The sequence below is a fragment of the Pristiophorus japonicus genome, chromosome 15 (assembly GCF_044704955.1).
Source record: "Pristiophorus japonicus isolate sPriJap1 chromosome 15, sPriJap1.hap1, whole genome shotgun sequence".
Classification (NCBI taxonomy): domain Eukaryota; kingdom Metazoa; phylum Chordata; class Chondrichthyes; family Pristiophoridae; genus Pristiophorus; species Pristiophorus japonicus.
The window spans coordinates 145,877,760-145,904,854 of NC_091991.1; the positions used below are offsets into that span (position 1 = coordinate 145,877,760).

Genomic DNA, 27,095 nt, shown 5'->3' on the forward strand with positions numbered 1-27,095 from the left:
GCGCCCGCGCTCTCCAGCTCACTCGCTCGCGCGCCCCGCAAGGCAACCTGGGAAATGGAGGAGTCGGCTCCGGGGGAGCGGGGGGCGGAGCGGATCGATCAGACAATGAGGTCCCGTGACAGCCGCCTCCGGGTCCTTGTGCTAGTCGGCGTCAAGGTCAGGCGCAAGCTAGCAATTATTTACACATCACATCACATGTGTCAACCTAGAAAACGAGAATTGACTATAGAACTTATGCCAGGTGAAGTTAGTGCAAAAAAAGTTAAAGAGTTGCATCTGTATAGCATCTTTCGCCACCTTAGGACGTCCTCAAAATGCTTTACAGCTAATCAAGTACGTTTTGAAGTGTAGTCACTGTTGCAGGAAACACCGCAGCCAGTTTGCGTTAAGCAAGGTCCCACAAACAGCAATGTGTTAATGACCAGGTAATCCGTTTTTTTTTTTTAAAAGGTGTTGGCAGAGGGATAAATATTGGCCAAGACACCAGGGCAAATCCCCCTGCTCTTCTTCAAAATTGTGCCCCGAGATCTTTTACATCCATCTGAGAGGGCAGACAGGAACAAAGTTTAACATCTCATCCAAAAGACCTCCGCCAGCACTCCCTCAGTATTGCATTCAAATCTCTGGAATGGGATTTAAACTCACTGTCTTCTGACTCAGAGGCAAGGCTCCCACTGAGTCACAACTAACAAAATTAAGCTTCTGATTTACTTTATGTCTTCAATCACATTTTTTGTGCAGTGCACAAAAGTACAGTTTACATCAGTGTTGATTGGTAATTGCTCAAAGTGGAATGGGAGTGCTGAACGTATAAGAATGATCTAGTGTGCAGGTGAAGTATAGGCTTGCCTATTTACAGCATTTAATCACTCCTGCCTTCCACCCTATCACAGACCATCACTTTTGTTCTTTCCTCTTCTTGCTCCACCCCTTTCCTGCCTCTGGACCTGGTTAAAACCCGTTACATCTCTAACATTTTCTGGTGTTGACGAATGGTCACAGACCTGAAACATTTACTCTTTCTCTCCACAGATGCTGCCTGACTTGCTGAGTATTTTCAGCAATTTCTGTTTTTAGTATAGGCTTATTTCCCCCAACCAAATTGACAACATTTTAGACAGCTGATTCAATACATTTATCAGCATTTTGGAGCCTATGATAACAGAGTGTTAAACCTTGGTGTATTCTTTTATAAATTCATCACCATTCCCAATCCTACTTAACAACTTGTATTTATAATAGCACTTTTAACATAGTAAAACATCCCAAGGCACTTCACAGGAGACAAAAAAAATTGACACCGAGCTACAGAGAAATTAGGGCAGGTAACCAAAAGCTTGGTCAAAGAGGTAGGTTTTAAGGAGTGGCTTGAAGGAGGTAAGAGAGGTAGAGCAGCGGTGAGCTTTAGGCAGGGAATTCCAGAGCTTAGGGCCTAGGCAACAGAAGGCATGGCCACCAATGGTTGAGCGATTATACTCAAGGATGCTCAAGAGGGGAGAATTAGGAGGAGCATAGATATCTCAGGAGGTTGTGGGGCTGAAGGAGATACAGAGTTAGGGAGGGGCGAGGCCATGGAGAGATTTGGAAATGAGGATGAGAATTTTGAAATCGAGGTGTTGCTAAACCAGGAATCAATGTAGGTCAGTGAGCACAGGGGTGATGGGAGAGTGAGACTTGGTGTGAGTTAGGACATGGGCAGTTGAGTTTTGGATCACCTCACATTTACATAGGGTAGAATGTAGGAGGCCAACCAGGAGTATGTTGGAATAGCCCCACATTTTATTACCAAAACCTGACAAGTCCATAAGTGCAATGACCAGTGTGCTCAAATAAGACCCGTTAATGCATTTACACCGAGAAGCATATCCTATCTGAGAAAGCAACTGCACCCGGTCTGTAAGGTTTCTAAATCTCTGGCATTAAATTGACAGTGAGACTGATTCTTTTAAAACAATTTGGAACAGTTTATTAAAACACACACATGCACATTTATCAGCAGTCATCAGCTATCCTACAGATCGTACTTAGTTACAACAGATACAATGTTACAATAAAGATTTATAAAAAGGTATACGTCACTTTCCGCTGGCTGGCTGAACACACGGCTTGCTATTTCGGCTGGTCTTCAGCAGGAGGTCTGCCGTGTGCTCAGGAGAGAAGGAGGGGTAGAGTATTCTGTGCTTGGGTTTTTATAACCCTTAAGTCCATTGTTCCTCCGAAAGCCTCAGGATTGGACCTTGGTTCCAGGGCAGTTCCTTATTGGCTCTCCTCACTCGTGTCTGCTGGACTGGCCCAGCCATCCCTTCATTAAGTTAATGGTTTTCCAATTAAGACAATACACAAACACCATGCTGGAGGTCTGTGAGCTTTGAATCTTTCAAAACTGTTTTTTCGTATAGTCTACTCTTTCAACATTTATACATACACAGAATCAATTTTATTACTGAGCACTTTTATTCTTATAGTCATGAAACTGATACATGGGTTGAAACACTGATTGTCAACTTAAAACAATGATGGTTGGCCTCTTTGCACTATGTGATCTGTATTCCTTCCATCCTCCTGGGTAGGTAAGTTATTATGCAAAGATTTAAAATCAGAGTGCAGAGATGAGCATACCTAATTGTATCTAACTGTATTGGTGCAAAAAATAGAAGCTATGGGGAAAAATTATTTTTAAAATGTTTTATAGATTTACCTTTGTTAGTAGCTTCCTTGTGCAACGCCCATCCTTGATGATAAATGATTACAACTATTTACACACTGCTTTCCCTGTATGTGTCTCTGTTCTCTCTTAGACCCTTGCTTGTGGTTCTTTGTTCTCATGTGTCTGGCTCTCCCTCTCTTGAATAATAAAGTTTTTAAACTTTGTTTTTGGTCCTTTTAGCTTTAAATTACCACAAAGACACAAATTGAGTAAATATATTATGTTGTATTTCAAATGAGTATGAAAGTCTTATTGTACCATTACATACCTGATATATTACTGTAATCATAGTGATGCATTAAATTATTCTGAATTTATACTGTCATGCCTGCAATCCTTTCTTGTGAAACCAGTACCTATTTTATCTTAATGAAAACCTTCAGGTAAACTAAGCAGACAAAGCCACTATGCACCACAATACTTGCTGGACCTGACTCACTCCAGGTCCTGATTATCCTCTGCTATCCTGGCTGCCCCCACTTGCTGCTCTCCCTGTTCCTTACTGCCCCTGAGTTATTTTCCTCCGTACATTACTGGTTGCTATCTTGCTTCATTCATAGTTTTCTGTTTGAAATTGGTAGACTTGATGCTTTGCAAAAGCCTGTTCTTGGGGCAGCCCCCTCAATGATGGGTTCAGATTATTGTCCAGCCACGGGAAGGCACCACTCAGAATAGCCCTTCCCAACCCTCCAGGCCTGTGAAATGTGTTTTGTGTTAAGGACTTTGTTCTAATAATAAAGATTTGAGCAGACTGGTGACCAGAAGTACTGTGTTGGAGTTGTTACAAAACACGGATCTTTCCAAAATGTGTCACTGGTGAGAAGCAATCAACATCAATAACAAGAACATTATCAACCGGGGGAGTAAAACATGTGTCACTTTCATTAATACTGTGTCAAGAGTTTGGTAACTAACTACTCTAAATGTGAAGTCTGACGCCATCAGGGTTAGGTTACAATATTTCAAAGGACCAAATGCCTCGGGGATCTTTATTTTGAAACTCAACAGAGAGGCAGGTTGTTTTAGGTTTATTGAGTAAATGCATACTGGTTGTGACCTTCCATCTTTTCCCAGATCAGATAAAGCTTGAGCAGAAGCAGGGTCACAGTGCCATTCCATTAACCAATGCAGTGCCTTGGTGTCCATCTGGCTGGCAGCATAACAGTGAGATGGGAGCCAGCAGCATGAGAGTTGTACCTGGTCAATGGAAACTGGAAACTCATGATTCCACTGCCGGCCCAGCTCCCCCTGTGATCGCCAGACACAACCTGCCCAGCAGCTGAGCGTTGGAGCCAGTCGATTTCATGACCTCCGCCACTGGCGAGCTGCGGCTGGATGCCCTTTTTGCGCTTGCAACTCGCCGGCAGCTTTTTAAAGTGACCCCCGAAGACGAATTTGACCAGCGTGCTGAGCAGCCGTTCTGCCAAATTTATGCCCGGGGCGCAATTCGAATTTCTCCCACAGTTCATCCGTTCTATACTGGAGCAAGTTAACTATTCTCGGCTCTGGAGAACCCCAGCAGCCGCTGTTCCCAGTTTGATACGTTCGATCTGGTTCTGTGTAGGACTGATCAATTCAATCTTCAGATTTTTGGGGACTTTCGATGAACTGAAAAAAACAGTCTTTGCGGTTGATTCTCAAGAGAATTGTTTTATAAGTTAGTCCCACCACCAAAAAGGTCAGAGAGCAGGAAAAGGGAAGAAAACATGTAAGCAAAGGAATTTAGAGTTAATCCCTGTTTTAGTGAGAAAACAGAATGGATAGAGTAGATTGAAAAAGTAAGTAGAGTTGAAAGAATAAAAATAGCAGTTAATGGGGAAGTCAGGGCATGCAGAAAAAAACTGTTTAAAATGTTTTATTTTTTAACTGATCAGTTTTGTACTTTAGGATTTATATTGCAGTAATGAAGCTGTTCCCGACAGTTGGGCAACTTTATGCTGTAATAATGTTTGTTTCAGCAGAACTGAAAACATAAAAATCACCTGTCCCAAGGTGGGTTAACTGGCACTATCGCAGCGAAACTGAAGTGTTGTATGAAATCAGTTATCTGATCAAAGTCGTCCCATGTTTTTACATGAATATCATCCAAGTTAAAAAAACTAAAGCTGAAAGCATGTCTGTTACCATGTTGTCCAGACTATGAAAGTGAGTTATTGAAACAAGTATTGATTATTGGTATCAAATTTACAAGGGTTTGAATAATATAATCAAAATGGTTTCTTTATGATGCTATATTATGTTGGTTACAGTGAAACTGGTCCATTATAATTCTGTGAGCAATGCTGGTAAGACACTATTTATTTCCCATCCCTATGGGAAGGTGGTGGTGAGTCTTATCCTTGCAGTGCTTATGGTGAGGGTGTTCCCACAATGGTGTGGTGTAAGGTAAGGAGGTCCAAGATTCTCACCCAACAACAATGAAGGGACAATGATGTGGGGTCAAGTCAGGTGTGTTGGAGGACATGGAGGAGAATTTGGAGGTGATGTTGTTTCCACAATATTGCTGTTATTATTCTTGGTGGTAGAAGTCACAGGGGCAGGAGGTGCTGCCAAGAGTAACCTTGGTGAGTTGTTGCAGTGCATCTTGTAAATTGTGCATACTGCAGTTACATCATCATCATCATAGGCAGTCCCTCAGAATCGAGGAAGACTTGCTTCCACTCCTGAGGTGAGTTCTTTGGTGACTGAACAGTCCAATACAAGAGCCTCAGACTCTGTCACAGGTGGGACAGATAGTCGTTGAGGGAAAGGGTGGGTGGAATTGGTTCACCGCACGCTCTTTCCGCTGTCTGCGCTTGATTTCTGCATGCGCTCGGCGTTGAGACTAGAGGTGCTCAGTGCCCTCTCGGATGCACTTCCTCCACTTAGGGCGGTCTTTGGCCAGGGACTCCCAAGTGTCAGTGGGGATGTTGCACTTTATCAGGGAGGCTTTGAGAATCCTTGTAATGTTTCCTCTGCCCACCTTTGGCTCGTTTGCCATGAAGGAGCTCCGAGTAGTTACACTGTGCCAGTGGTGGAGGGATAAATACTGAGTCCAGTGGCAGAAGCATCAATCAGGCAAACTGCTCTCAGATGGTGTCAAGCTTCTTGAGTGTTGTTACAGTTGCACCTGTCCAAGCTGGTAGTATTCTATCATACTCCTGACTTGCTCCTTGTAGATGGTTGAGATGCTTTGAAGGTCAGGTTAGCCACTTGACAGTGTACCCAGCCCAGCCTCTATCCTGCTTTTGCAGCCACAGTCCAGTGATATGGCTAGTCCAGTTCAGCTTCTGGTCAGTGGTGACCTCCAGTATGTTGATGTTGTGCAATTCAGTAATGGCAGTTGAAGTTCAATGAAAGGTGGTGGAGTTTTGTCATATTCAGTTAGTCATTACCTGCTACACATATTAACTGCTAGTTGTCAGCACAAGTCTGGATGCTGTTCTAAATGAACTGGACTGCTTCATTTAGAAAAGTGTAATGGAACAATGTTGAATCACCAGCAAACATTCACTTCATCAGTTCTGACAGAAGGTCATCAACCTGAAACGTTAACTCTGTTTCTCTCTCCACATATGTCTGATCTGCTGAGTTTTTCCAGCATTAGCTGTTTTTATTAGCTTCATTAAGTTGGGCTAAGATCTCTTCCCTAAATGACTTATGCAATGATTGCCCGTCGGTAAACCACAACCAACTTCCTTGCATCAGGTATGACTCCAGTCAGTCACTGGGGAGTTTCCCATGACCCCATTGACTTCAGTTTTTCTATTGTTATGCCTGAGTGATTTATATCATTTTGATGCATGATAATTATCATTTATTATAGTAACTTGTGAAGACTGAAGCTAAATGTGACTGAATCGACAACTATAGTGATGTCATGTAGTATATGTAGTTAAAGTAGCTGTTAGTCATTTCTAACTTCTGTTAAGTTTCTAGGGAGTTGTAAGTTGGAAATGAGCAGCGTTGTTGTTAACTGCTGGCTGTTTCTTTATTTGAGTCACTGACATGAATAGAGGACTTTCATGAACAGAGCCATTTTTGGCATCCTATCTAAGGTTATATTGTCCTCCATCCAAAACATTGCTATAGTCTCTGGTGCAAGATAACACGGTAAGAGGGTGACAAGTCCAGTGAACGCTATCCTATTCACATTGCTCATAAGGTTGCAAGTTTCAGTTCATAGGAGATGAGAATTTGTTTTTTGATGTAAACACGAGTTCAAAGCAATGGTAGAAAGCCTGAATTGTAATTAATGGGAGCCTTCCGAATTCTTGCACATTAATAATGAAGCCACAGGAAAAAAAAAATCATACTCAAAGGGAATACACTCAACGAGCCACACAATCATAAAATTGGTTTGAAAACCAGGGTCTCGACCACGGGAAGATCCGACAAATAATGTGAATTAATGATTCCTTGAAACTTCAGGGGCCTGGTTCGAGAAGTTAGGAAACTGTTATGGTAGCAGAAAACCGTTCAAAGCTGGGGAAAAAATGAACTGATTCCTATGATGCAGCTCCAGGGCCTTTATATAAACCAGCAGATTACGTCACACAACTCAGCATGACGTCAAGGTGTAAATCCGATTTTCCCAGAACAAACCCAAATTGTCCAGAAACATTAATGATAAAAACTGAAATTTCAAGTTGCTGCATTGTGAATAGTTTATCTCTTTACATTTGTAATGAACAAAGATCAAATTAAGTAGGTTTGCATCTGTATATTTTACACACCATACACAGCCATCGTTGTAGAATCCAGTACACGAACGGAAAGTCCAGTTACCACAACATGAAAACAGCCGATGTTACTGTGCATTCTGGTGAACCTACTGTATTTTTTTAAAAACTATCTTTAACGTATTTGAGTTTTCAGACTTATTTGTATGATGCTTATATCATTGCTGTTTGTCATACTTGGATATTTTTTTTTTAAGTTGCAAGGTACAAATACATATCAGCACACCAACACCAGGTGGCACTGCTACTCCCAAACTTGTCTCCCAGGTCTATTCCTCTCAGATTGGGCCCAATTTCCCCATGAGTTGCACCACTTATTTTGGTGTAACTTGATTTTTCTGTGTTTCTTTTTAGTTGCAAATATGGCCATTTAATTTGTGCCAGTGTAAGTGAGTTAGTTAGGTAGTTAGGTCAATTTTTTTCCCCCAAAAGGGGGCGTTCCCAGCCACTTACACCATTTATGCCAATTTGGCCAGAAAAAAGTTGTACTAAACTAACTTAGGGCAGCGTATGTGTCCACTTTTGTCCGCCCATAAAGACCGTACTTAGATAAGGAATCAGCGCAAGTAACAACATTTCAAGCACCACCACACACCAAGCAAAGCACAAGCAGTAATAACAATTCAATAAAAAATAAAGAAGTGAAGTAAAGATTTAAATTAATAAAAGTGCAGAATCAAATCCGATCTTAAACTGAACTATGCAGCGGCTGGCTGTGCGGGAGTCAGTTCGGCAAGAGCAAGGTGCGGGACACCGGCCAGGGCAAGAATCGGGAGAACGCGGCATACCGGGAGGAGTATCAACGGAGGACGCGGCAGGCTGTGGGGGTGGGGGGAGGAGTGTGAGTATCAATGGAGAACGTGGCAGGCTGGTGAGGGGGTGCAGAGGAGTATCAACGGAGAACACGGCAGGCTCGTGGGGGAGGAGTGTGAGTATCAATGGAGAACGCGGCAGGCTGGTGAGGGGGGGGGGGCGGGGGGGAGGTGCAGAGGAGTATCAACGGAGAACACGGCAGGCTGGTGGGGTGGTGGGGGAGGGGAGGAGGGGAGGAGTATTGCCCCGCTGAGCATGCGCGAACGCTGCAACACACATGCGTGTGCTGCTGGCACGCTCACAGGCATTCCGATCAGGCCCCACCCTCCTGCCGGCTCTGCGCGGCCAGCACAGACCTAGCTCCTCCTCCTCTCTGTGTTCTGCGCCACATCACCTTGACAGGCGGCCCGAGAATCGACCATAATTGCAAGTTTTTTTTTTGCCGCTGCTTTTGCTTTACAATGTTGGCGGGGGGCTTGGCGCTGCGCCGTTTTACCTTTGTGGGGAAATTTGGGCCCAAGATGTTGGAGGGAGAGGTACTAAATAACGAGAATGCATAACGGAACATTACAGAGAAAGAATCATAAAGGACAAATACACAAAAACAAAAAAGTGCAGATGAAGAACCAGGAAACAATAAAAAGACCGAAGGAGACCAGAGACAGAGGCATAACAAGCAACACGAGGATGACAGAATACAGTGCATTTGGCAACATACTGTGAACACCACGGAGATCTACCAACAATTAAAATGGACATTAGAATTCGATCGACAGCATAAAATGTACTTCAACAATGTGGAATGTAAACATTTTCATATCCTTTATTAATGACAATATTGGTCCATATAATTTTTGCCAACTGGCAATTCACGTGATTTTTAAGAAAATCAACATTTAAATAGCAAGCAATATATATAACAAAGTCTTTTTTATCTTGCAACCCAGGTATTTTATGCAGTTCTTTAATACCTGTTTCCCAGTTGCCAACAAAAGGAGCACATAATTAAACACTGGTAAAATTTTAATCCATTTATCCTATACACTGATAAATGATTTTGCTTAAAAACTATTACTTCGAAGAAAAAGAGTTATTAAAAAAGCATCCTAATGCTCTAACACATTCAATGATGGCAACTCTCATCTCTGAACGGTTACATACTATCAAAATTGATTTGCCACATTACTGATCCCTATTCCTCTGCTGTTTCTGAATTCTTTGGATACTCAAAGGTTTACAAATTCTGTATCCTCCAAGTCTCATTCATACAAATCCAAAGTTTTTCCCATGTCGCTAGTAGTTCCGAAATATATTCCTATGACATTATAGAGAATATAATTTTAAAAATATTCAAGTCCTTGCACTTTAATATACCCCATGATTTTTTAAGATACACGTCTCCTTGAAGCAAGGCTGCAACTTTCAGCAAGCGTCGTTACTGGCTGCAGCCTGCTGTTACGTCAAAGTGCAGAGAATACTGCGCGCTCCTGCCTCTACTATATGCTACTTTCACAAGACCATAGCAGTTATTACTGTAGGAAAGTAAAGCAGGAGAACAATTCAATGAATTACTGCTATATGCCTTTTAGATTTGGTTTCAATTGAGAGACTGTCAACTTCTACCAGTAATAAGTTTCTGAAAATATGAACATACCATGGTTATTATATTAATTTAAGTCTTTAATCAAAAAATCAAATTTGCCAAAGTTGTCATCATCTGGGGCAATCAAATGGTCTTTTCTGGCTTTGGCTAGTTTTTGTTGTAGAACTTCTCTTCGATCCATCCATTCTTGCAATTCTGCTTTACTATGAGCAAATTGACAATTCTCGTCATCCACGCAGGTACCTGTCTGATGCCTGTAATTCACAAACACTCATTATATTCCAATTGGTATTTTACTTCCATAACACATTGCTTTGAAAGAGTCATTATGCAAGGTTACAGATACAATAACCTTTTTAAATTAAAGCTGTATGGGCAATTCTCTTGACAGCACAATATAGTCAAATTCAACAGATGATACTAAGCTGGGGATGGGTTGGGGAATGGGAGTCAAGTCCTTTACACAACCAAGGAACTATAAATGGATGCAGCATCATAATATCACAACAGATTCAAGCATCAGTGTTGCCTTTGCTGTTTTAATATTTTATCCCAAATCCAATGCACTTTCCTAATTCTGAGAGAATGTTTAGTTACCATTTATCAGAAGTCAGTTGTGAAATAAATCTTTAACTATAAAAGTGTTGACAGGACCAAGGAAATGACTGTCCCTAGGCTGACTTGTTTTGTGAGTTTTCAGGTGATGATGAAAAAAACATGAATATTAAGATAATAAAGCTACCCAAATGAGAAAAAAGATTGTGCCTCAACAAAAGTAGATAAATCCACAGCATGTTAAGGGCTGAAGCAAATGAAAAGCTCCAGGAATTGAGGGAGATGGTATAAGTGCCCTTTAATGTCATATAGTACAATTTACAATAGCCTCCACTGGATCTGGTCCATGTGAACTACATAAATTATAAAGACACACAGGGTGGGTGCTGTACTACTTTTGAGTTTATATAGAGATTACCACCCGCCACTATAACTGGACTAAAGGTTCTGGCACACAGTTCTCTCTTATCCGACTGATATAAATCTCCTTCCCAAACAGAACCAAATTATTTTGTAGGTTAAAAACATGAATTAAACAGATCCTTACGTTTCACAAACACTGAACTGTCCTGTTGGGAAGCGATGTTGCCAGCAGTTTTGGTCATCCTCACAGCTAAAAACTTTTTCTTTGTGTTTCTCCGAGGTTATGTGCTGCTGCCACTGCTTCTCGCTGTTACAGTTCTTCCCACACAACCAACAGTGATAGCCAGTCTTTGAAGGAAAGGCAATAGTAATTTCCTTTAAAAGCACTCCACTATTCAAAAGCATAACACATGGCAAAAGGAAAAATCATAAAGTATATACAAAAAGGGAAAAAATGCAAAACTGTAGTTTAGATTGTATTTCGCTTTTACTGGAGAAAAGTATTATGGTAAATATGAATAAAAATCCATACAAATGATTTTAAATTTCCATGAATGATTTCCCTTAGAGGCCTGAAGCAGGTGTCACAGAGCAGGAGCAATAGATCTCAGAATCTCAGTACAGGTAAAAATAAAAATGGCCATTGCTAGAAATATACAGAGCAGTCAGCATCAGAAAGATAAAGTAAGGGTGGGATTTGGGCATTTTTCTTCAATATCACATGTCAAATACAAGTAACCCCACCATATTTCTACAAAAATGGAGACAGTGGGTCATGCAATTGCAACAGACCAATAAAAAGATACAAGGGCTGAACAGCCAAGATGGAAAATTTAAAAAATGATCCAAACTTCACATTTTTAAATACAGAATTAAAACAATTTACTGTAGATCGTATTCTTAGTATGGAAAAGTGAAGCCAAAGTTTTTCTGGCTGACTTTAGAAGATAATTCTTGTTTGTTCCTACAAGCCACATATTAAATGCAATTTAGACAGATTTCCATTTTACAGACATGATTCTCAGATCATAAAGCCTACCCTTAGACCAGTTTTATTTCATCCTTACAAAACACCAACTCTATCTTTCCATTACAGCATCTAGCAGTTCCCCAAAGTCGTTCCCTGGCTTCAAGCAGTTGTCTCTAAATCTAATCTGAATTGTTGATCATCCTTTGTGTAAAGAAATACTTCCAGTCCTCACAACCAACAGAAATTGATGCTGGCAGCAAAGTTAAATGGCTTCTTCTGGTAACACACACAGTCTGATCTACTACCATGGGTGAGGCTGTGGGTGGGCTGACCGTTCATTCCACTCGCACAAGCCAGCAATGCTCTTTTACCACTAATGACCTATATAGACCACCTTCTGATTTCAAAGAAGGCCTCGACCAGACTAGCAAGTTTGCAACTTTATTCTAAATGAGCACATTGTTTGTTGCTGATTCCATCTTCGAATACAAACAGGGAGATTATGTACCAACTGGAGCCAACTCACTTTCAGAAACACTTCCAAAACAGGCCATTTCATAATAAGAGCCATAAGAGTTTCCTTCAAGATGTGACACTATCAGTTGACTACAGGTATTAATCTCATTTCATGTTGCAATTTATATCCATGCTGCAGTTTAGGTTTTCTTTTTTAGTTAAATGTACATGAACATACATGTAGGTTGCCTCAACTTTCTGCTATTTCTTTTATAAGAAAGATTTTTCTTCAGTTTCAGATTATGAGGACAGAAAAACTAGAATCAACAAAAGATGATGTCTATTAATCATAGTTTGTAGAAAGTTAATACATTTCCTTTATAAGTTTTTCCACTTACAACATGCTTCGAAGTATTTTTTCCATATTCATTCATTCTGGGATCAGTAGCAGTGAAAAACCAACTTCCAACTAAGAGCAATTCCTGGTATAAATAAATACCCCTCTTCGCTGCCTCCTATGACTTAGGATGTCATAATGGACATTTTGAAAAAATTGTAAGTAACTAAGGTATAAAGACAATGTACTGTAACGTACTGTAATCAGTCCGTATGTGTGGCCCGAGCTTCTGGTCACCTGTCACTTTAATTCCCCGCTCCACTCCCACATCTCTGTCCTCGGCCTCCTGCACTGTTCCAATGAAGCTCAACGCAAACTCGAGGAACAGCACCTTATCTTTCGTTTAGGCACTTTACAGCCTGCTGGACTCAACATCGAGTTCAACAATTTCAGAACATAATCTCTGCCCATATTTGGCTCTATCCCTCCCCCTGACCCCGATCTTACGCAATTTTTTTTTCTCTGTCTCCCATGGCACCTGGTAATTATTCCGCCATTCACACCCTATTTAGACTAATCTTTTTCTACTTCTACCATTACCATTTCAAGTCGACCCATCATCATCTTTGACTCTCTAATCTCTCCTGTTTTCCACCCCATCACAGACCTTCCCTTTTGTTCTTTCTTCCCCTCTCCCTTTCAGTGCTCCTTGAGAATCCATTCATTTCAAACATTTGCCAGTTCTGACAATGGGTCATCGATCTGAAACGTTAACTCTGTTTTTCTCTCCTCAGATGCTGCCTGGCCTGCTGAGATTTCCAGCATTTTCTGTTTTTATTTCAGATTCCAGCATCCGCAGTATTTTGCTTTTATACTATAATGGAAATTTGGATTAGACCTGGGAAGATTTGAGCTCAAGAACTGTAAACTGAGAGAGATCGTTCTCCCCAAACTTGCTTGGTTACAAGTACTTAAACTTTATTTATGGTATTATACTTTGAATAAATGAAATTTGCTTGTGAGCGTATTATCTAACCGTCATTGATCGATCTCACATAACTAATTGGGCTAGTTTACAATCTGAAGTACAATTTAAAAAAAAAAATCTGTTCAGGAATGCAGCAACTGATCTACTAGCACTTGTAATTAATCACTTACCATGAGATCAGCATAGTCAGTTGGCATATGGATTTGTTTGCCATTTTCTTTTGGTGCATAAGATGCTTCCTCTTTCTCTGGCTCCTGGCTCTTCAGCCACATTTCATACAACTGTTCCATGTCTAGGACTGGCAAAATTAAATATAAAATGGTACAATGAAAAAGCAAATGAAGTCATGCAGAAGATTAACAATGATGAACAACTTACCGAAAATGAATGGATCGCTTTCAGACTGAAAGATCTAGGCTGTACTGATGTGACATGGTAGTGTAATTCTTTAATTTACATCATACATTCCAATAAAACTGCCCACTATTTTAAATGACAACAATCTGTCTGTGGAAGACACTCCACTGTAAAATTTGAACATACAAGCATTATGAAGGAAGTCAGTTACAGGTCTTTTTTTTGATGATATCATTTGCAGATCAGATCTTTTGAGATCATATTTTTAATCTTATTTTTAAGCTTTCAATTCCCCCATCCCAAAGAATGTGTGTTAGGTTCGAATAAAATATTAATTAAAAATAATGCCAGTGGTCTGAATGATTACTACAATGAGTGGCCACCAGCTGAGCTGGGATCTCTGATTCTGAATAGAATGAGTCATTATTGTGCAGCAACAGTGCTGTATGTACTTAGGAGGCTGTAATAAGGGATTTTTTTTGTACTTCTACAGTGAAATTCTAATGAAATGAGAAGATAATTACCTGCATCTTCCTAAATGAAAACATAGGCTTTGATTCAATGACAATTGCAGAATTGTGTTTTTCAAGAATCAAAAGGGAAGGATTGTTCTTATTGTGAATAACAACCAGTCGCTTCAAATTCGACTCAAATTATTTGACTCCAGGTTTCAAAGTAGTTTTACAGTTCAAACCGAGAAAATAAAGATTTAATCTGCACTTACTGTTACTGTCTTTCATATAGGTCCACATGTCTTTCTCCTCAAGGCTGTGGGCAAATGAGCAGTTCCCAATGTACCCACATTTCTTTCCTTTTGCCATATGCATGCACAACTGAAACAGAAACATAAAAGGATGCTCATTTTGGAGTAACACACATTTCTATAATGGTTACATTATTTAAAACACTTACATCAAATTGTTGTGGAATTGGTTTCTTTGATGGCAGAGGACGTATAGTAATCCATTTCTTACTTTCATTGGCTAGGACTAGTAGCACACGACGTTCTTTGGTCCAACTTTAAACAGATAAACAATATTAATGTTACATTTTATGGGCTCAATTTTGCCCAAAGCCATTTTTTGGCGTATTGCCAGTTATGCCGTTTTTCTAGGCTAGAAATACTCCAAAAATATTTATGCCATGTTTCCCTGCTGTATTTATGAAAATTGGTCTGTCCAGTCGCCTCAGGGGAGTGGAGCCTGCTGTCTGCTCCGAAAAAACGATGCCGCACCTTCTGCGCATGCGCGGAAAAAAAAGGCGTTTATGACGTGATTCCTATGGGTGCGCATGCGCAGTACAGCTCCCAGTCTGCATTTGCCCATTTTTAAAGAGCCAGTTGTGTGTGTGAGAATGTTGAGTGCTGTGTGAGAGCTGTTATTACCATCGGAAAAATCGGAGCTGCAATACAAGATGCAACGAGGCACAATAACCAAGAATTTCTTACAGGATGAAGTGGAGGTACTAGTTACTGTGATTGAGGGCAGATGGCACATAAAAGTTCCATCAAAAGAAATGAAGTAACGCTGGAACCAACTTGCACAAGATTACTGTGCAATGGTGACCACCCCAAGGTCTGGAGGCCAGTGCAAAAAGTAGGCAGGATCTTGGTCAAGTAGTTAGTGTAAGTAATATTTTCGTTTATTCAATGGAATTGCAATTGTAAATGTGATCATCTGTATATGTCCCACCCAGCTGAAAGACACCCTCTCTAAAAAGTTATATTTTCATCTTTTCAGAGGAAGGTGGCAAATAACAAAAGGGAAAGAACTCGAACAGGAGGCGGCCCAGCAAATCTGCACCCACTGACACCCTTTGAAGAGAGGGTTGCTGCTTTGATGAGCCCTGTCTGGAGAAAAGCAACTACCACTGCACAAGCTGGGCCCACATTTGAGGGAGAGGATAAGTCCTGCAAATTCCACAGTCTGGCTTTGCTAAATGTTAAGTACTGTGTGGGCTAGCCATGCTTCAGTTCCTGGTGATGTCTCCATCAGCTACGCTTCGGTTGATGCAATGTGCTATCATTCATCATGGTCCTTCATATCAGCCTGCTGCCTGCGCTGTGTGAGCCTACTCATGCCACCCACCCTGCCCCCTCCTCTGCTGCGAACCATTTGTCAGTTCTGTTATATTTTGCAGAACTTCAGGCCAACCCTGAAGATGCAGAAGATGATTCAGATGAGGACGAGCCCTGAAGAGGAGACCATCTTCCAATCCCACCTTCCAGACCAGGAGCATGGGGTGAGGGGGAGAGAAGGGGATGGGTGAAGCCCCATCTCTTGTACTCACTTTGGAGGAGGTGCCGGTGCTGCCCATTGAGGTGCCAGCCCCTTTCCTGAGTAGTGGTTTGAGTGTTGGTGGGACATTCCATGGTTTCCCACCGTCCGAGGATGGGCATTCCAGTGGGATGTAGCAAGGCAAACCCAAGACCCTAACTTCCGAGGCTGCGGGTTCCAGTGGTGGGGTGCAGCGAGGCACACCCAGGGCCCCGTCTCAGACTGCGGGTCCCACTGGGATGCTGCGAGCCACACCCGTGGTGAGGAGGGGAAGGAGAGCTCGACCACGCTCTCCTGAGGTGCAGGACCTAACAGATGTGGTTCACATGATGGCAATGAGTGCGGAGAGCACTGACCTTACGCGATCACTCCTGAACACCATTAGTGGGGTGGGTGATGAGGTATCGGGACTGTCGGGAGAAGTAACAACACACTCATGAGAAATGGGCACGATGTCCGGGACCATGAATGAGGGAATATCTGAGTCAGCTGAAACCATGTCAGTGAACACGAGGGAGGGAATGTTGCAGGTAGTCGAGACACTTTTGCTCAACATGAGGGAAGGAATGTTGGAGGTCGTTGAGACACTGTCAGGGCGCATGAGGGAGGGCATGTTGGAGTTAGCCGCTGCAATAAGGGAATGTGTCCATTGACAGAATCAATAGCCACGCCACTCCAATTCCCACACCAGCCTCTGAAGAGCCCCAAGCCAGGCCCTCCATATTGCCGCCTGCTTTCCCCCCCTCCCCCACAACAGGTGCGCATTACCCGAGATGTTAGAAAGAATAAGCTTGGTACCAACCCCAGAAACACTGCACCACCGCCTGCGGGCAGGGGTGGTAGAGTCATCAAGACTAAGCGCAGCGGGCGGTCTTAGAATAAGTGGAGGAGAGATGGGTGCAGCCTTTCTTTGCTGCTGATGTTATTATTGTTGTTACTGTTATCAAATTAAAAGTTATTTGTAAGTTATGTAAATTTACAAGTTTAAAGTTAGTAAGTGATCTTAAAGTTTATAAGTGATCTTAACTGAAAACTTAAAAGTTTGATACAAGAATATTTTTATTAAAGTTAAGTACAAATTTGTTAAACTTTTGAATAAAATATATTTTAAATTATAATTGAATCATTTCCGTTATTTGTTCCATTATTAACACAATTTTTGAAATACAAGAATCATTTCCATTATTTGTTCCATTAACACAACACAACATTACAGAACAGATCCAAACAGTAAACATGGTCCATGTGGAATAGTTGCCACTGAACCTTCAGGCAGCAAAGCATTGACAGATGAGCTGCTGGCGCAAGGCTCGAGCAATCGTTAAAGGGGCACGATGGCCCGCCCTCCTCCGCCGTCTTGCTCTGGGTTCAGGTAGTTCTTCGTCCTCATCCTCTTGCTCAACATCTGCATCTTCCTCATCATTATCATCAGCCACTCTCACCACAGGTGGGTCTTCTACTACCAGCTGCTGCTGCCTCATGATAGCTAAGTTATGCAGCATGCAGCACACAACAATGAACTGGCCGACAATCTTAGGGGCGTATAGCAAGTAGCTTCTGGAATGGTCCAGACATTGGAAACGCTATTTCAAGATGCCAATGGTCCTCTCTCCTATGCTGCACGTCGCAATGTGCGACATGTTGTATTCCCAGTGAGCTTCCATCCAGGTTACGCGTAGGGGCGACATGAGCCAGGTGGCGAGGCCGTACCCTTTATCTCCCAGTAGCCAGCTCTGCCCTTCTGGCTGCTGCTGAAACATGGCAGATATAGCGTCTCGCGTAGGATGAATGCATCATGGGTGCTCCCAGGGTATCTTGCGTCGACTGACATGATGCGATGCATGTCGTCACACACGAGCTGTACATTAATGGAGTAGAAGCCTTTTCTGTTCTTGTACATCTCGGAATCCTCCAAAGATGCTCTCAAGGCAATGTGGGTACAATCAATGCAGCCCTGTACCTTTGGAAAGCCAGCAATTCTGGAGAAGCCCACAGCCCTGTCACGCATTGCCCTGGGCAGTCATGGGGAATTTTATGTAGTCATTCCTCCGGGATTATGGTGCAGCAGTTAACTGTCGAATGCAGACATTTGTGGCATGTTGAGAAATGGCGCACACATCCCCAGTTGTAGCTTGGAAGGATCCGAATGCATAGAATGAAAATGCAGCTGTAACTTTCAGTTCAACTGACAAAGCAGTCCTCCTGACGCTTCTAGGTTGCAGGTCTGCTTTCATCAACTCACAGATCGCAGTTACAACTTCTTAGCGGAAACACAGCCTTCTGACACAGTCTGCATCACTCAGATGCAGGTACGAACGCCTGTCTCGATATACCCGATGTGGATAAAGCCTCCTGCCCAGCACCCTACGGGCTATGAGGTTCCTCATGCGATGACGTCAAATCAGTTGTCTCCTCCGCAGCACCATGATGCAGAAGGCTTGCACAAGGTATGACACTGTCAGTATTGCCCCATGCTTAAATTTTATCTGTGCAAGAAACTTAAAACGGCAGGCAGGACAGGTTCTTTGTTCTCTCTCCCCAAGGTCTGTATGGACCAAATCCAGGTCTGAGCAAGCGCAGTGATCGGGAACCACCCCCCTCCCCCGGGCTGATTTGATGCCAAGTGCGGTCTTGTGATTTCTTCCAATCACCTACAACAGCACCTTCTTCCCCACCAAACTCATTTGATGCCTAGTGCAGTCTTGCGATTTTTTCCGATTGCCAAGTAAATTCAATGTTTCCTTTCCAGTAGTTTACGTCCATTGCATTTGCACATGCTCATGACTGATGTTTTTATAGGGTTAATATCAAAAATCTTGGCTTCTGCTAAGTAGCTTGCTGCGATAGAGATAATTTCCACACAGAAGGGTGGGAGAAATGGGAATCATGGATTCAAAGGGACATCTCATCACGGTCTGTATACTAAAACACAAAGACCCAAAAATTGCTGTCAAAATAACAGGCTAATAGCGCTCACTATTACTTATACACAAATGGGACAGCAACCTCAAGTGAGGGCAGATGTGCGATTAAATGCGGAAAACGAAAAGTTGCTGCGTAGATACAACACTCTGCTATTAGCTTCATGGAAACAGCATCTCGTTGTCTGGCTCCTCATTCAAAGTAAACTCACCACAGATAGTTAAGTCAAGTAATTTCAAATCCAAGTTCCCTTTTAACAACGTGATATGTATTAATGGCTGCCAGTCAACCTCCCCGGCACTGAAAATTAACTATTACAAGTGTGGAGTCTCATTCCTCAGATTTTAATTTTACTTTGTCTTTCCGTTTCCACCTCTCTTTCTCTCAATCCAATCTTTCTTTCCCTTTTAGTACCTAATTTAACATTGAATTCACCATTCTAACTTACTTTCAGAATCCTTTAATTTGATTGGTTCAGGAGATGCACAGTTGCTTGTCCTGTTCACTCAGACCACAGATGCCCTGGAGAGCACTCTGCGCCATTTCCATCTCGCACTTCCAGCAACTTGCAGGACAAACAATCAATGCCATTAAACAGGCATAGGCAAGTCTAATTAACTCCAGGTGCCGTTTGTTGCCCTTCCACAACAAGTTTTGGGCCTATGTGTCACTGTGTCACTCTATAACCAGCAAAATAACAGGAGTAGCCAAATTGTACTCGGAAGAGTTTCCAATCTCAAGCATCAGGCTGTGAAAGTTATGAGGATCTTTTACAGTTCAGTATTTTTAAACGGATATAAAAGATCATAGCAGTTGACCTATTATACAACTAATCCTTACATTAACTGTTCACAGCTTCTTGCATAATCTAAACGTATTGTGCAAAACAGATTTAAAAGTGTAGGAATCAGTAAAAGCAATCAACAGCAATAAACAAATTGTTACACAGTTGTCTGTGGTGCTCTATTGAAATTACATTTACTCAGAATAGTAGATCAATCATTCAGGAATACTGATTTGACTGAATGACAGTCATACTGATTATTTAATTACTTACGGGTGTCTTGCTTTAGCATTGCAGTATTTTCTGTTCTTATCTGGCTCGATGGTCTGCCCATTCCTCAAGCACTGCCCACACACAAACTTGAGCTTTAAGTTGAGATTCCTAGTTTTTGACACGCTTAGAGGTATCTTAAAAGAGAAAATAACTAATCACTGATCGTTCACCTCTACCCAGACAGTGCAATCTCATCTAATATCTCTAATTTCTGTGATGAAAGCTTTGTAAAGCTATGAAGAGAAGCAGGATTTTGAATTGCAATATCATCTTTAACCAGAGGTATACTTTTCCAATATACTGGGAACATATTACTGCAATGACTTCTGATTATTGAGAAATTGTGATTATTTCCTTTCCATTAATTTGAGACATACGTGCACGTTTTAGGAACATGCATTACCTATAGTTTCACTTGAAATATATACATTTCATTGATAGAATGGCATTTATAGCTAGATAGCGGGTTTAAAAAAATAGGTTACTGTGCTATGCAAACCAACCCCGATTTATACTGTTCAAGAAGTATTTTGTTCAGTTGTCCAAAGTATCGCAACAGAATCATTAAGCAGACTAAACCAGTGCGTCAGAGTGGAGTCAGTCAAACCGGTTCCATCCCCATTCAGTTCCTGATCTTAGATGTGCTGCCATAGCAAGACACCAAATAAGTGTCTCCTCTATGAAAGAAGGATTCAGAGGGACTGTCTTCAGCATGTACTGCTGGTTGCAGAATAAGCACTTGTAAAAGTCTGTCTACAGGTAAGCTACCCACTATTTACAAGAGGTGCATGATCAGCACCACCTATACAGAACAAAAACAGGATTTTATTTTCTCCAAATCACCTGCCACAGCACTTTATGTGGTTAATTTTATGGCTAGTTAGTTGCTATAGCAGATGCTTGGTTTAGCAGCTTACTATAACAATATAGCAACTGAATAATTGCTGATTTTTAATCTTAATTATATCTAAGAAGGCATTAGATATGCATTGGAAGAAAAATATTCAAGAGTACGATAAAGAGAAGGAAAATGGGGTTTGAGTAGATATCTTCAACGTTGGGCTAGCATCCAGCAAAAAGTGTTGGATGGGCTAAAAATTTCGATCATTCCATTAACATATTAAGAAGAAACATATCTCGTGGGAGATGGAAATAATTTTCAGTTATTGCAATTGATATGAACAGACATAGTTGGAATTTATAACCCTTTCCCATTCTCAAAGGGTTTGGTATTAAATTACATTACAGCCTGATTCAAATGTGAAAATATGGCTTCGATTGTAGCAAACCTTGTCATACAATTCTAAAAGAATTTACATCTAGGGTTGATACTTGCTCCAACCCTACGTAGAGAGAATGATTATACAGTATTACCATATCAGAATGATAGGAAGTGAGTTATGATTACCACTAATAGAACACTTCTGACATACAGTTCACTTTGCCCCCAAGCGATGAATGCCACGTGTAAACAGCCTGTTGTAGGTATTACACTAGTATTCGTGCAATACACAAAGATACCTGGTCTGATACTAGAACAAGCACTTGAACGCCATGTGCTTCCACAACACCAGTACATAGCTAAATTTGAGAAGTTCCAGGTATTCTTATGTCAGACTGACTGCAACAGAATAACCAGTGGCAAAGGAGTACTGGTGAACTGCAGTTTATAAGCTTTTGGTTTTTTTTTAACGCTTTTGTTTTTTTTTTAAATTCGTAGCCAATCTTTCCAATTCTTTGTCAGATCACAAACGCCAGAGGTCACCTTGCACACATCAAGGATCACTCTGCGCCAATGCTCTTAGCCAAAAGGCCTAGAGCCACTGCACCGTTCCTGGAAGTACTGCAATACCAGGTTCGTGCCATGGAGGTGGATGGGTCAGGCCCCCCACACACCTCCGTGGAGGTGGATGGGTCAAGCCACCCCATCAGAAATTCCAAAAAACAGGTGTAGATAGCTTACAACAATGGGTATTCCAGCTGGGTAATTAGTACAATAATTATAACATGTTAATGTGGGGTTGAAAGATAGAATGCTGACATTCAAATTTATAGACAAGGGTGTTTCTTCAATTCTGAACAGTGCAGTTTACTCAGCATTTGTCCAGCTTAATTTATAATCTGCTTTTCATTGGCTTTATACAGAGCACATCTTGGATCAAAAGCAAGTGTTTTGGAGAGAAAGGGAGATAAACAGGTCACTAGATGGGATTAAAGGTTAAGTGGTTTACAAAAATAGCTTGTGAATATGCCCCTAAAAATCCAGTATACCCTCTTCTAGTTGCCTAAAAACTCAGAAAATTTCTAGATTAAAAATAACACACTAAACAGTCTACAGCACTGTTGTCAAATCAAAATGCGACAAGCTTATATCAGCAGTTTTGATTATGAATGTGAACACAAGAATTTAACAAGGAAATGTAAAAAAATAAAGACAGAATATACGACTTAAAAAGTCAAGATTGAATTATGTTTGGGTGCCTGGTCCAATTATCTCTTGCCTTCTATTCGACTTCCTCAGTGTGAAATACCATAGAAATATAACACATAGACACACCTGGAGTTAGACACACTATTCTAAGATAGAGAAGCAATTCAATCTGTGAATCCCTACAAATTCTGGCACATTTGACTTAGAACACATTTGTTCTTCACTGGTTTTTTTTAAATCGCAATATTCCATTCAATAAAGTGAAAATGATGCAAATATTTTACTCTTCATTTTTAAATAACACTAACGATACCCAAGTCAATTTGAATTTCTAAATCCACTTCTTGAAAATTAATGTCTGGTAATACTTAATGAATTTCAGCACTAAATTAATTTGTCAAACTAATCTGTATCCTTTTGGCACAGTGAAATTTGCAATGCATACTGGGAGTGCCCAGCTATTCCCTGCAGTGCAAAACTCCCAACCAAAAAGAGAGAACATATCTTCTAAATAACTTCCCAATCTCCTGGTAACAATCAGTTGTTGTCAGAGTATGGATAATTATAACAGCCTCGAGAATATCAGGAAATGCATTTCTGGAACTTAAAACTGTTCTTTTTAAGCACTTACACTAATTAGTACGTGAGGAATTTTCTCAGAATGGAATGCACTAATCAAGCAATACACTATGAGCGCATTTGCAGACAGAGATAATAACCTATTCTGAATTACATTCATAAACATATTTAGAGAAGATGTGTACCTGTCCTGCCTGGGCACTAGCTTCCATGTTCTGCCAATACTTTTTTGATTCCTGAGTAATTGCTTCATGAGAGATATCTGGCAATAAAAAATAATAAAATAAAGTTTCAACATTTAAAGATACACATAGATAAACATACATACGAACTGAAATAATTCTCATCTTAAAAAAAACTCATCTTAGGAATATAGGTTTATCTGATGTTTTTAATCTTCTTTAAGCACAATTCCCAAGTCTGTCCACGAAACTCTCTTTAAAATTCATGTTTCTAATAGCCAGCCACACACACTCAGATCTTTTAATAGGGGATTATAACATTATTTAAACAATTACAGACACACATGAATTCCTTTATGAAACTTAAGCAGTTATGGTAAATTTTATTTTGATAAGATATTATTGAATCATACTTGGCTAGAACATACTTCAGATGCTTTCAAACATTAAAGGTAATCTTGAGTGGTTATGAATGGCATTCAAACCTTGAATGTTTATTCGCCCAAAACCTTTTTATTCTTCATTTTGCTGTTGAAGTTTGTATTTCCCATTCCTATAATTCTTCCCTTAATGGAGCCATTATGATTGGTGAGTTTTGCTGCATAGCTTACTTAGCATTGTATGACTGTGGTGGAGGCAGCAGTTTTAATTACACTAAGGTTATAACAGTGACAGTGGACAGGAATAATCATGTTGAATTTATATAGCAATTTTCAATGCAAGATGTTTCAAAATGCTTCATTGTGAAAAATAATGCACTTTTACTGCTTACTTTTATTCCTATATAAATTACATTAATAAAATAAATCACAGGGCTTATTAAGATGATTGATACCTCAATGATACCAGTGTTTCTTAACGAACTAAGTGAAAATATGGCACATCTTGCGACAGGAGTAGGGGTGGGGGGGGGGGGGTGGAAGGATTTGAAATCTTGTAACCGATCCTCACTCCGCACCTCCATGGAACCAAATGTAGCTCTACATCCCCAAAAATAATCCCGAGTGCTGCTCATCCATCTGCCTGAATGTAGGTTTGCCCCTCAAGTCCCTGTACAGCGAGCTTCTGATCACAACTGTGCTGCTTTAAAAAGTTGCTGGCACGGACGAGTAGAAAGAGGAAATATCATTCTCTTCAGCAGTGATACGCGTTCAAAATTACTTGGCTTACAGCCTCAGAGGATTCATATCACAAAAGCTCAGCACAGCGAATATGGACTTTGCTGAAAAAAGACTCCAGATTCAAGCTTGATTCTGAGATAAAAGGAAAATAAAAATAGTCAGAATGGATGCTGAACTTTTGTTAGGGTGAATGGAATGGCCTATTCTTGTTCCTAGTTTGTTGCATCTTTATTTTAGTTAATAACCTCTGTACACAGAAACGGCAGGCTCCTTTGTTATGGGACTTACGTGTGTCGAGTTGCATCATCCAGACTTTCAGTTCTATCAGACTGTGCGCATAAAAACATTCATCTTCTCTATTACAACCAAAGCGTACTTCATGGCGGCAGAGATCAAGCAGTCTGGTACTGTCAACAGGTCGGATTTTAGTGTATTTCACAGTTGTCTCTCGAAGGATGTGAATGAGGCACCTATTTAAAAAAACAAATCAGATAACAAGAACATAAGAACATATCCATTGGTCAAATCAAATCGCACAGGGTAGCCTCGAAGAGGAATTCATAGAATGCATACGGGATTGTTTCTTAGAACAGTATGTTACAGAACCTAAAAGGGAGTAAGCTATCTTGGATCTGGTCCTGTGTAATGAGACAGGAATAATAAACGATCTCCTAGTAAAAGATCCTCTCGGAATGAGTGATCACAGTATGGTTGAATTTGTAATACAGATTGAGGGTGAGGAAGTAGTGTCTCAAACGAGCGTACTATGCTTAAACAAAGGGGACTACAGTGGGATGAGGGCAGAGTTGGCTGAAGTAGACTGGAAACACAGACTAAATGGTGGCACAATTGAGGAACAGTGGAGGACTTTTAAGGAGCTCTTTCATAGTGCTCAACAAAAATATATTCCAGTGAAAAAGGGCAGTAAGAGAAGGAAGGGATAACCAGCCGTGGATAACCAAGAAAATAAAGGAGAGTATCAAATTAAAAACCAATGCATACAAGGTGGCCAAGGTTAGTGGGAAACAAGAAGATTGGGAAAATTTTAAACGACAGCAAAGAATGACTAAGAAAGCAATAAAGAAAAGGAAAGATAGATTACGAAAGTAAACTTGCGCAAAACATAAAAACAGATAGTAAAAGCTTTTACCGGTATATAAAATGGAAAAGAGTGACTAAAGTAAATGTTGGTCCTTTAGAAGATGAGAAGGGGGATTTAATAATGGGAAATGTGGAAATGGCTGAGACCTTAAACAATTATTTTGCTTCGGTCTTCACAGTGGAAGACATAAAAACCATGCCAAAAATTGCTGGTCACGGGAATGTGGGAAGGGAGGGCCTTGAGATAATCACCATCACTAGGGGGGTAGTGCTGGACAGGCTAATGGGACTCAAGGTAGACAAGTCCCCTGGTCCTGATGAAATGCATCCTAGGGTATTAAAAGAGATGGCGGCAGTTATAGCAGATGCATTCGTTATAATCTACCAAAATTCTCTGGTCTCTGGGGAGGTACCAGCAGATTGGAAAGCAGCTAATGTAACGCCTCTGTTTAAAAAAGGGGGCAGACAAAAGGCAGGTGACTATAGGCCGGTTAGTTTAACATCTGTAGTGGGGAAAATGCTTGAAGCTATCATTAAGGAAGAAATAACGGGACATCTAGATAGGAATAGTGCAATCAAGCAGACGCAACATGGATTCATGAAGGGGAAATCATGTTTAACTAATTTACTGGAATTCTTTGAGGATATAACGAGCATGGTGGATAGAGGTGTACCGATGGATGTGGTGTATTTAGATTTCCAAAAGGCATTCGATAAGGTGCCAACAAAAGGTTACTGCAGAAGATAAAGGTACGCGGAGTCAGAGGAAATGTATTAACATGGATAGAGAATTGGCTAGCTAACAGAAAGCAGAGAGTCGGGATAAATGGGTCCTTTTCGGGTTGGAAATTGGTGGTTAGTGGTGTGCCACAGGGATCGGTGTTGGGACCATAACTGTTTACAATATAAATAGATGACCTGGAAGAGGGGACAGAGTGTAGTGTAACAAGATATGCAAATGACACAAAGAATGGTGGGAAAGCGGGTTGTGTCGAGGACACAGAGAGGCTGCAAAGAGATTTAGATAGGTTAAGCGAATGGGCTAAGGTTTGGCAGATGGAATACAATGTCGGAAAATGTGAGGTTATCCACCTTGGGGAAAAAAAAACAGTAAAAGGGATTATTATTTGAATGGGGAGAAATTACAACATGCTGTGGTGCAGCGGGACCTGGGGGTCCTTGCATGAATCCCAAAAAGTTAGTTTGCAGGTGCAGCAGGTAATCAGGAAGGCGAATGGAATGTTGGCCTTCATTGCGAGAGGGATGGAGTACAAAAGCAGGGAGGTCCTGCTGCAATTGTACAGGGTATTGGTGAGGCCGCACCTAGAGTACTGTGTGCAGTTTTGGTCACCTTACTTAAGGAAGGATATACTAGCTTTGGAGGGGGTACGGAGATGATTCACTAGGCTGATTCCGGAGATGAGGGGGTTACCTTATGATGATAGATTGAGTAGACTGGGTCTTTACTCGTTGGAGTTCAGAAGGATGAGGGGTGATCTTATAGAAACATTTAAAATAATGAAAGGGATAGACAAGATAGAGGCAGAGAGGTTGTT

General features: G+C 41.0%; 1 protein-coding gene across 2 annotated transcripts in view; it reads right to left on the bottom strand.

The window, feature by feature from the left end:
* Positions 1-9,068: 9,068 nt before the first annotated feature.
* The window catches only part of zc3h7a (zinc finger CCCH-type containing 7A), a 99,772-nt gene continuing 81,745 nt past the window's right edge, over positions 9,069-27,095 (bottom strand). For both annotated transcript variants that reach the window (XM_070901061.1, XM_070901062.1), the window contains exons 16-23: positions 24,727-24,908; positions 23,321-23,397; positions 20,126-20,259; positions 14,783-14,888; positions 14,595-14,703; positions 13,684-13,811; positions 10,947-11,110; positions 9,069-10,098 (exon numbers count right to left, since the gene is read on the bottom strand). In XM_070901061.1, coding sequence (XP_070757162.1) covers positions 9,909-10,098; positions 10,947-11,110; positions 13,684-13,811; positions 14,595-14,703; positions 14,783-14,888; positions 20,126-20,259; positions 23,321-23,397; positions 24,727-24,908 — 1,090 coding nt within the window. In that variant the 3' untranslated portion in view covers positions 9,069-9,908. The remainder of the gene's footprint in view (positions 10,099-10,946; positions 11,111-13,683; positions 13,812-14,594; positions 14,704-14,782; positions 14,889-20,125; positions 20,260-23,320; positions 23,398-24,726; positions 24,909-27,095) is intronic.